The 9,822-nt window shown below is 45.3% G+C and overlaps 2 protein-coding genes across 4 annotated transcripts; both read left to right on the top strand.

The window, feature by feature from the left end:
* Positions 1–278: 278 nt before the first annotated feature.
* On the top strand, positions 279–3,612 carry LOC112901222 (serine racemase). Of its 2 annotated transcripts, none has more exons than XM_025970080.1 (7): positions 279–429; positions 628–820; positions 971–1,057; positions 1,144–1,374; positions 2,461–2,534; positions 2,615–2,801; positions 3,227–3,612. In XM_025970080.1, exons 2-7 carry the CDS (start codon positions 633–635, stop codon positions 3,474–3,476), a joined length of 1,017 nt encoding a protein of 338 aa, XP_025825865.1. In that variant the 5' UTR covers positions 279–429; positions 628–632; the 3' UTR covers positions 3,477–3,612. The 2 variants fall into 2 exon arrangements, with proteins under 2 accessions (XP_025825865.1, XP_025825866.1); XM_025970081.1 differs by having other exon boundaries at positions 280–429; positions 620–820.
* Positions 3,613–3,877: 265 nt separating this feature from the next.
* LOC112898769 (actin-depolymerizing factor 6) lies at positions 3,878–8,351 on the top strand. Of its 2 annotated transcripts, XM_025967057.1 has the most exons (7): positions 3,878–4,335; positions 4,818–4,956; positions 5,063–5,154; positions 5,816–5,909; positions 6,439–6,551; positions 7,514–7,779; positions 7,893–8,301. In XM_025967057.1, exons 1-7 carry the CDS (start codon positions 4,057–4,059, stop codon positions 8,041–8,043), a joined length of 1,134 nt encoding a protein of 377 aa, XP_025822842.1. In that variant the 5' UTR covers positions 3,878–4,056; the 3' UTR covers positions 8,044–8,301. The 2 variants fall into 2 exon arrangements, with proteins under 2 accessions (XP_025822842.1, XP_025822840.1); XM_025967055.1 differs by lacking the exons at positions 3,878–4,335; positions 4,818–4,956; positions 5,063–5,154; positions 5,816–5,909; positions 6,439–6,551 and adding an exon at positions 7,018–7,343 and having other exon boundaries at positions 7,893–8,351.
* Positions 8,352–9,822: the final 1,471 nt, after the last annotated feature.

The following is a 9,822-nucleotide window of genomic DNA, read 5'->3' as shown; positions in this document are numbered from 1 at the left end:
CTCCTACTGTCCAACACTCCTACACTACACGTCTCCTTTTCCTTTTGCTTTTGCCCATGAGGCATGACCCCATCCCTGTATCTGACGATCTCAGCTGAGTAATTGCCTAATTGGAATCCTGAACTACACCGGCAGCTCGGTTCCTCAAAAAAATGTGAGAAACACTGAAGAATGTTCACCCTCGGGCCTTGGCCTCACACAGCAAGCGGGCTTCGACGACGCGCCGTGTGAATTAGAGTGGGTTGGGCCTCTGATGGGCCGTGTCTTTTGGGTGGGCTTCGCACCCCAACACACACTACTGAAGCGAAGCAGGAAGCAGCACGCCGGAGTTCTTCTGCAGTCGCCGTCCTCGGCCTCCCCTTCCTCACCTTAGCGCCTAGCGGGGACCTGGAGATTCATCCGGACCTCGATTGCTTCCTTCTGCTGCCGGTAAGGAAGCCCTGCTTTCCTCGGATTGATTGTTCTAGGGGCAAATTTTGCTCTGCAACTAACTCTTCTGTACTGCGGCCAATCAAACGCCAAATCCTTCTTCTCGGACGGATATCCCAATCCGACAAGTTTGCTGCGTGGTTGACTACTAATATCTGTTTGTTTTCCAAGAGAACTGATGCGGTTGTAGCTTACTAGGCCCGATGGGAAGCAGGGACGGCAGCGGCGACTGCACAGGAGGCCAGGGTTATGCCGCTGACATCGATTCCATCAGGCAGGCGCAGGCCCGCATTGCGCCGTACGTGCACAGGACGCCCGTTCTGTCCTCGACATCGATCGACGCCATAGTGGGGAAGCAGCTGTTCTTCAAGTGCGAGTGCTTCCAGAAGGCGTGAGTAGGATTACTGCCCGATGTGTTTGTTATTCAGTTCTGGAAATGCTCTGTAATGTATTTGGTACATCACCACTTTTTTTTTAAACTTTTCTGAACGAACGGTACTGTGATGATTGTTTGTGTGGGAATATATGTTGTGCTGAGCAGTGGCGCATTCAAGATCCGAGGCGCTTCTAATTCAATATTTGTGCTTGATGATGAGCAGGCGTCAAAGGGCGTGGTGACACATAGCAGGTTTGGTGCTAGCCTCAATGTTTTGTTTGCAATTTTTCCAGACATCTGCAGAACAGAGTGGTATTGATATGATGGTTTCTTCACAGTGGGAACCATGCTGCTGCAGTGGCTTTAGCTGCAAAGCTGCGTGGCATACCTGCACACATTGTCATACCAAAGAATGCACCAGCATGTAAGGTCGACAACGTTAGGCGGTATGGTGGTAATATTATCTGGAGTGATGTCAGCATTGAATCTAGAGAATCTGTTTGTAAAAGAGTCCAGGAGGAGACTGGTGCTGTTCTTATTCATCCCTTCAATAATAAGTACACTATCAGGTGCGTTTGGGCTTTTGGCTATAAAATGATTTTCTGGTTTAGTTCTTCTATTATGCAGGGAGAAGTGGGAAGAAGCACACCTGAAGAGCCCAGTAAAACAGGGCGTCATATATTGCATTCAAGAATAATGAATTGCTCCCGGAAAGGAGTGTATTGATTCTCTTTCATTTGGTTGGACCGAATGGGCGATGTGGAGATTATGCCCATTTCCAAACACTAGAGTTGCTTCTGATATACAATTTATTTATTTCATAATGGCTTAGACGTTTCTTCTGGTAATGAATGTTAAGTGGATTTAGTGTGGCACTTGTCTTCAGTTCTTTCTCGGTTAGTTCTTATCCTAAATCTTAAGAAACTGTTGTGATGTGCAAGAAGTCAGTTTGGGATTCGGAACTGTAGGTATGGAGAATTCTTTTTGGTCCACGATCACAACGCTTTGTAAAGCGATGCACTCAAATGGCTAGATTATTAGCAATTTTCATAAGGATGTAGCGTGTAGGTTTAGCAGTCTGTTGGAACACCTTCGTGTTTCTGGATTCCATATCCTGAGATCCTCGTATAATAATGAGGACCATATGGATGTCCATGTATGAAGAGTTTTATCAGATGCTTACTTCAGTATCAATGGGTTCTTCTTCTAGTGAAGTGATTACAAAAACGATTGGAGTTAATTGATACTAACCTTAGCACATCATGAACTTATCACATCAACGAGATTTTTTATTTTGCCTGTTGGGCTATGTGGTCTAAGTGAATATCAACCCATCTTTCGTTTAATCCTTTTAGACAAAAAGGAAGACCCTTTTTTTTTTTGAAAGGCAAAAAGGAAGACCCTGATCATACAGAAGATTACAGGTTTTAAGAAAAATGTGGGCAGAGAAATGAAGGAACTGGAGCATAAGCTTACTGGTGCACCAGACACAAAAGGAAGCTAAATGAAATGAAAGGCTACTTGGCCCCTAATACATGACACTAACTACTGCTATCAGTTGAACCATTTTTGGATCAGCCTGCTTTCTCATGTTCTGTTTTTGTGTATTACCAACATGCACTCTTAATGCTTGGATATCTGTGATGATTTTCCAGTGGTCAGGGTACAGTATCTCTTGAGCTTCTAGAGCAAGTCCCTGAAATTGACACAATAATTGTTCCCATTAGTGGTATGCACCACATCAACTTCTTCGCGAATGACACTATTTTCATTTTTTGGCACTAGCATAATTTTTTGGCTGAACTACAGGTGGTGGTTTAATTTCTGGTGTGGCCCTTGCTGCAAAGGCCATAAACCCTTCAATACGTATTCTGGCAGCAGAGCCAAAAGGTGCTGATGATTCTGCCCAGTCCAAGGCTGCTGGAAAGATCATCACATTGCCTTCCACAAACACCATTGCTGATGGATTACGAGCTTTTCTTGGTGACTTGACATGGTAAAGCAATTTGCATTGAACATACTTACATCATCTTTTCACACTTTGGTTCTTTGAACCTTTCTACAACATACATTCTTTATCTTGACATGTATGCTTGTTTGATAAGTTGATGAAAATGTTGGATAATATGTTTTCCTGGAAGGCTTTGTGAATTAATGTCCTGAAATAATTTGCAACGCTGCCAATACTCAATGTTATGCAGTTATGGTAGAACATATACTATTGGCATATTGGGTAAAATCTCCAGTTATGCTGTGAGTTAATGATGTTTTTTTTTTGCTGAGTATGTGAGTTAATGATACTGACAGTAAAAGAAGCACTATATCTAACCACCAATATCTGAAATGTAGCCCGGAGCACTTCTAAACTCAGCATTCTATCTCGTTTTATGGAATTTGGTAAATCTGATCTCTATTTTGTAGGCCTGTGGTGCGTGACTTGGTGGATGATATCATCGTTGTGGATGACAATGCCATTGTGGACGCCATGAAAATGTGCTACGAGCTCCTGAAGGTAGCTGTTGAGCCCAGTGGTGCAATTGGCCTTGCCGCTGTTATGTCTGACGAGTTCAAGCAAAGCTCTGTTTGGCATGAGAGCAGCAAGATAGGGATCATCGTTTCTGGAGGCAATGTCGACCTCGGTGTTCTTTGGGAGTCGCTGTACAAACGATGATTGGAGTTGGACCAAAAATGTACAAGGCGAGACGTTGTAACATATACATCGATTTAACGCAGGATTCTTTCTTGTCGGTTAAGTTACTTGTACAAAACATTATGCCGTACAATTTATATGTTTGTTAGCGAGGAGACGGTGCTGCCGTTTGTTTGGGTGACCGATAATTTGATTTCGGACTTGGTTCCGTCCAGCAGGCCTTCAAGGCCAGCAGTTTCCCCTCTATGTTTTTTTGTTTCTTTTTTGCGAGGATTCCCCCTTGTATGTTTCTTCAAAACGATCCCCGGTTCAAACGTGTTTGGAGAAATTGGTTGGACGGATTTGACTGATTTACGTCTGGCACTAGTGGCTAGTGAGAAATCGGACTCGCTTGGCAAGCGCTGCCTTGTGTGGTGAGAAATCCGCTGTACCAGTATAAAAACACGAATCTTAAAGCACTCTCTTCCACCAAATGAGAACCCCTCCTTCCGAGTTCGACCTCTGCTCACACCCTTCTCCCCTGCCCTCCCCTCCCGCCGCCGCCGCCGAGGAAGACACCGGCCATAGCAAGCAAGCGCGAGTGAGGCAGCCGTAGCCACAGATGGCGAACAAGCGGCAGCGAGAGGCGCGGAAGCGCTTCCGGGAGGCGAACCCGGACCTCTTCCCTCCGCAGCCGGCCCCTTCCGCCGACGGCTCCAAGAAGAAGATCAAGAAGAACAAGAAGAGCATGTTCAAGAAGGCCAACAAGGGAGGCACCAGAAGGTCGAAGCACCCGCTGCGGGTTCCCGGGATGCGGCCCGGGGAGTGCTGCTTCATCTGCAAGTCCACTGAGCACGTCGCCAAGGCCTGCCCCGAGAAGGTCCTCTGGGACAAGAACAAGGTACGAACCAACTAGTACCTTCTGAAAACGATGTATTCGGTACCTTGTGAGGCCGCGTTGTGTAGCGTAATTTCAAATTGCTGAAGATGCCATGGACGCTGAATAATGTAGCCGGCGTAGGATGTACAAGTGATACATCCTTTTTTTTTAAGATTGCTCAATTTCTTGTAGCATGCCGTTGCTTGGTTAGGTTTTCGTCGGGCAAGGAGTGCCACTGTGCAGCTACTGATACTATCCCTGCCTGCCAGATGTGAACTCGTTACTTAATTTTTTGAGCAAACATGTGCTGGTTTGATAAATGGTTACGTGATTGACTGGCAGCTCCCCGCTGTGAAATTCTCTTGCTAATGAACTATACTCAGAGTTAATTAGTTGTTTTTGTTGGTGTTCATTTAGTCAATTGGTTTACGTTTGGCTTCTACTTTTGCAATGATCGATTTTGCTTTCTTTTTAGCCATGTAGTAATACTATGTTTGGTTCAGATTTGCTTGCTCTGCAGGGAGCGGGGCCATAGTCTGAAGAACTGTCCTGAGAAAAACGAGGGGAATTTAAAGAAATTTTGCTATAACTGTGGTGAATCTGGACATTCTCTTTCCAAATGCCCCAAGCCAATTGAAAACGGTAATCCTCATACATCCATCTTAGACATCTTCTGGTACTTTGTACCTGCCAGCAGTGTTATCATTACCTATGTGGTTTCACTCATTTAACACTATTTTGTATAAAGGGGGTACAAAGTTTGCAAGCTGCTTTGTCTGCAAACAGCAAGGGCATTTGAGCAAGGATTGTCCTGAAAACAAGCATGGCATTTATCCAAAGGTATTTCACCATAAACCTTCTCAGTTCTCTTGGTGTTGCAAATGCAAGATACTGAAATCAGAACACATATGCATTTTGTAACTAGAATTTATTGGAAACAATATGTTGTGCCTGGCAGAAAATATTTTACCGTTTATATTTTTTATGTACTAGTTAGGCCATTTTGATCTCCTCTACACTTTAGATGACTAGAAAGTTTTTTTCTTCTTATGTTGGATGTTCACACACCATGCAAACAAATAGATAGTCCTTCAAATTATCAAATATATGGCAAACAATTGAAGTTGCTAGTTTCAGGGGCTTTAGATTTTTTTATGCAATTTATCCTATGAGCCTCTAAAAACAGTAATCCAGCTTGAACTTATCTGTGCATTTAACTTTGAAGGCTGCCCTTGTCAAATCCAGATATACTGAACTGCTTGTACTGTTTATGGAATTTTGAGTTCCTCTAACTAGCTCCCAAGTCTATCCTCCTGGTGATCCTGCACAAGCCTATCTAACGAAAACAATGTGTTGAGACTTCAATCTTCTTTGATGTCACAATGTTCTTCTGTTGTTTTTAGTACTGTTTAGACTGGTTCAACTTGTGTTCTTTTTTTTCTTTATTTTGTTAAGGTTATGGCTTCCATGCATTTGAATCTAAACTCCATATATTTGTTAGGGTGGTTGTTGTAAGATATGTGGTGAAGTTACGCACTTGGCCAAGCATTGTCCGAGTAAAGGGAAACAGGATTTGATGTCCTCCAGAGACGATGGTAAGCAGCTCATGGTCATCAACTTTATATCTTTGCAACATCATATTTTAGACAAAATCTCAAAAGTTGGAGCGCTGACCAGCATGTGGAAAAATTCTTGTGACTTATCTATATATTCAACCTACGTTTAGTTATTATCCAGTCTCCATGGTAACCAGCTAGGTGTTTCTGCAGGGTGCATACACCATATTCTTGCCTGGTGTTTTTTTACATGAAATTGATTTTACTGTTTCTTTGGGATGGTGATTTTGTGAAAGGAATCTACAGTTATTTTATCTGTAGAGGAGTGTCAAAAAAAGATAAAAGGAAAAGTATGTATAATATAGACTCTGCATCATGTGACTATGTAAGGATGGGTGAAATGTTGCTTTTTACTTGACGATATCTGGCCTTTTGCTTATGCCAACGTCTGCGATAAATTCTGCAAATATAGTTTGAGATGGTTAGTAATATGATGCATGGACTTATGCTGTAGTTGTCCAGTACATGAATAACTATTTACTGGTGCATTTGGTCTGCTTATTTTCAGATGTCAACATGGAAGAACACTATCAGGAAGGCCCTGTTGTTCACCATGGTGGAGATGACCTTGAAGACGATTTCATTCAAGAAGAAGAACCGAAACCTGCCAAATCAAAAAAAGTGAAGCAATCTGGTTCAAAATCGGCTGGAAATGATGAGAACGCCAACACAAAGGCAAAAGCTAAACAGGCCCCGAAGGTTGTAAAATTTTTTGGTTAAAGAACGAAAATTTTGTAGCTTACGATGCAGAAGATCCTTCTGGACAACTTGTATTGTGCGGTCATGGTTGCTTAACTGACGATGAGAATTTATCTGCCAACCACGTGCAGTTTGAAATTTATCAGTTTGGTACCTCTGAATGTCCTCAGTGTTCTTCTAATTGTCTTTGCTGGCATTGGCATATGCTTATTTGAAACCAGCGTTGCAATTATACTCTGGGGATTCACTTAATTTTCACATCCATCAGGGTCCAGTTTTACTTTTACATATTTCGTTGCCTCTATTGCCTGAAGAACGCGAGATATTTCTGTGTGCATTCTGTCGAGTAATTCAGACATGAGATAATCAACCATGCATGTAATCGTGCTGCCACAGCTCAGGATTGGTTAGTGTTCCTCATGTTTCGGTCGCTAGCCAGCCGGAGAGGCCGCAACAATGGATCATGGATGGGTGGTGGTGGCGCGCATGCCGGACGCGCGCGCTGCGCAAGAAGAAGGGGACGTGCTTGGTCAAACGCACCCTCTCCTCCGAACGTGGCGGCATGGCAGATCCCCGCCTCCTATATTTTGCCCTCCTCCTCCCTGTCAAACAGGCCTTGGAAATCTTGCGTCCGCCCGCGCCATCGCCACCGCGCACCGCCTCCTCGCCACCGTCGAGCCCGGCTGTGGAAACGAGACAAACCCGTCGACCATGGTGAGACATCGTCGATGTTCCCGTAGCAGATCAATGCCGTCTTGCTTTCACTTGATTTCTTATATATTAGAGATTAGATAAGGTTGCGAGATTATTTCTTCTGTAACCGTACGTGTTTGCTGGTCTTGCGCTGTTGTCGCAAAACCAAAAAAAAAAATTGATAATGCAAGGCGAACTCGGCGTCGGGGATGGCCGTGAACGACGAGTGCAAGCTCAAGTTCCAGGACCTCAAGTCCAAGCGGAGCTTCCGGTTCATCACGTTCAAGATCGACGAGCACACCCAGCAGGTGGTGGTGGACAGGCTGGGGAAGCCGGGCGACACCTACGACGACTTCACCGCCTCCATGCCCGACAGCGAGTGCCGCTACGCCGTCTTTGACTTCGACTTCACCACCGACGAGAACTGCCAGAAGAGCAAGATCTTCTTCATCTCCTGGTAATCATCATACCGTACCGGTTATCCATCCCATCGCTGACCAGCCAGCAATGCCGGCGGCGAACACGTACGTAGTGAAGGGATCCGCGGCTCATCGATCTGCACGCACGCAGGTCCCCAGACACGTCGAGGGTGAGGAGCAAGATGCTGTACGCGAGCTCCAAGGACCGGTTCAAGCGGGAGCTGGACGGCATCCAGTTGGAGCTGCAGGCCACCGACCCCAGCGAGATGAGCATGGACATCGTCAAGGCGCGAGCCCTCTGAGGAGAAGCCACGCCGCCGCTCGCATGTCCCGGGCGGACACCGACCGGTGGCCTGGGCATGCCTGCCTGCATGTACCCGTGTGCCGTTCACGCACCGCGCCGCCGGTGGTGCCAGTGTTTCTCCGTTACTCCGTGTAAACTACTCTGCTAGATCGTTTTCCTTCTCTGTCCAAAGATTTAGACGGCATGTTGAGATAATCCTTCCTGTTGCTGCTGCCGAGGGTACATGTATGTCTACAGCTGCTATGTGGGTCAGACTCCGTGTAGGCTGTGCCATTTCGAAGAGAACCGTTGCAAGATGAGATTTTGGTTGCCTCTCTCCGATGTCCAAGTTGTCTATACATGTCCGGTTCTAGCGCGCTTTGTTTTTTTCCCCGAAATACAGACGTGATGTTCATGTACACGTACGCATGCTTACCCTTATGAATACATACACATAACCTACCTTTCTACCTTTATGAGCACCTAAGTTGGATGTAATTGGCACTATAGTTTAGGGGTAATGAGTTTAGACTTTTTCTGATCGACAGCGCATGAGATTTTCAGCGAAGCGGGAAGGTAATTTACTCTGCTAATTCCAAGGTCGGTTTGCATTTGAGGTCTGGCTGACCCCGCCAATTCATTGGCTTGCTAATTCTTGGCGCAGGAATCAGCTTCACAACGGATTCAGATTTACTACTTCAACCTTCTATCTCGCTTTAAAATTACCACTCTCTCATAGTTTAAATTTACTGCAGTCGTCGGCGGGCCAAACAAATGCTTGTTACTACCAAGAGCATCCAGATCAATTTGGCATCGTTTCCTATATGTCCATATGCGGCTTGAATGCTCCTCGGAGTGATATACAAATGCAGAAATGAGGAACGATTCTTCACAGTACAAAGCAGTAATCACACACACACACAAAAAACTGCTTCATATGCAGCAAAACTTAGTGTAGATTTGTCCTTTTTTCTATTCTGCTGCCACTGCCGCCCACGAGCTTGAAAACTTGTAAATTGCTGCGGCCATACTCCCATCCCACGCCACCACAATTTTTTACTGAATCTGTGCTCAAAACTTCACCGGTAAAAACTGGACCTCGCACCGGTAAAAACTTGCTGTGAATTTGCTCCCCTCTTGATAACGGCGTAGTCCCAGGCTGGAGTAGTTGACTAGATCGAGAGCCCTGGAACTCTCAGCAGATCACACCCAACCTTTGAAGAAGCAGTGCTAGCTGCTTTCACATGAGCACGGTGCAAGCCTTTTTTTTTCCTTAATCTTTTGAGCTGTGGAGGACTGGCAGATCGATCGGTCAGGTAAAGCTGCTGCCGCCTGCTGGCCGTGTTTCTTTCAGCTCGCCGATCCGTGTGACTGTATTCTTTTGTACCGGCAGTGGTCGGTCGATTGTGCTAAGAAGTGACTCGCATACTCGCATATATTTGAAGTAACCCCACATGTAGTACGCACGTACTATACGCAGATCATGCTCCTAGTGGCAGGTTGTGCTGTTCACAGATCACGATCATCTGGTGGGTTAATTATCGGATGCACTTTCCCTTTCATTCGCAAGTACCTGGCCCCTGGATGGCTACTACTGCATTGAAGCCTGGTCCTTGGGCCAAAGGATGCTTTTGAAATTAAGATAAAGGGCTTTCACTTTTCTTATAAAAGGGCTTGTCGTAACCTCTAAGCATCCATGGAAATTAAGATAAAAACCTGGAGAGGGCAGTAGGACCCGTAGAGACAGAGATACCTGTGGGTTCCATGGGCGATGGCATCCGAGTGCGCGGGTGCAAAA

Source organism: Panicum hallii, chromosome 7 (assembly GCF_002211085.1).
Source record: "Panicum hallii strain FIL2 chromosome 7, PHallii_v3.1, whole genome shotgun sequence".
Classification (NCBI taxonomy): domain Eukaryota; kingdom Viridiplantae; phylum Streptophyta; class Magnoliopsida; order Poales; family Poaceae; genus Panicum; species Panicum hallii.
The sequence above is the reverse complement of the archived record's forward strand: the minus strand, read 5'-3'. Positions and strand labels throughout refer to the sequence as shown.

Coding starts and splice junctions, on each gene's coding strand:
- LOC112901222 (XM_025970080.1), top strand. CDS start 633: ATGGGAAGCAGGGACGGCAGCGGCGACTGCACAGGAGGCCAGGGTTAT. Junction 821..970: donor TGCGAGTGCTTCCAGAAGGC/GTGAGTAGGATT, acceptor TGTGCTGAGCAG/TGGCGCATTCAAGATCCGAG. Junction 1,375..2,460: donor AATAATAAGTACACTATCAG/GTGCGTTTGGGC, acceptor ATGATTTTCCAG/TGGTCAGGGTACAGTATCTC.
- LOC112898769 (XM_025967057.1), top strand. CDS start 4,057: ATGGCGAACAAGCGGCAGCGAGAGGCGCGGAAGCGCTTCCGGGAGGCG. Junction 5,155..5,815: donor AGCATGGCATTTATCCAAAG/GTATTTCACCAT, acceptor TATATTTGTTAG/GGTGGTTGTTGTAAGATATG. Junction 7,780..7,892: donor AAGATCTTCTTCATCTCCTG/GTAATCATCATA, acceptor GCACGCACGCAG/GTCCCCAGACACGTCGAGGG.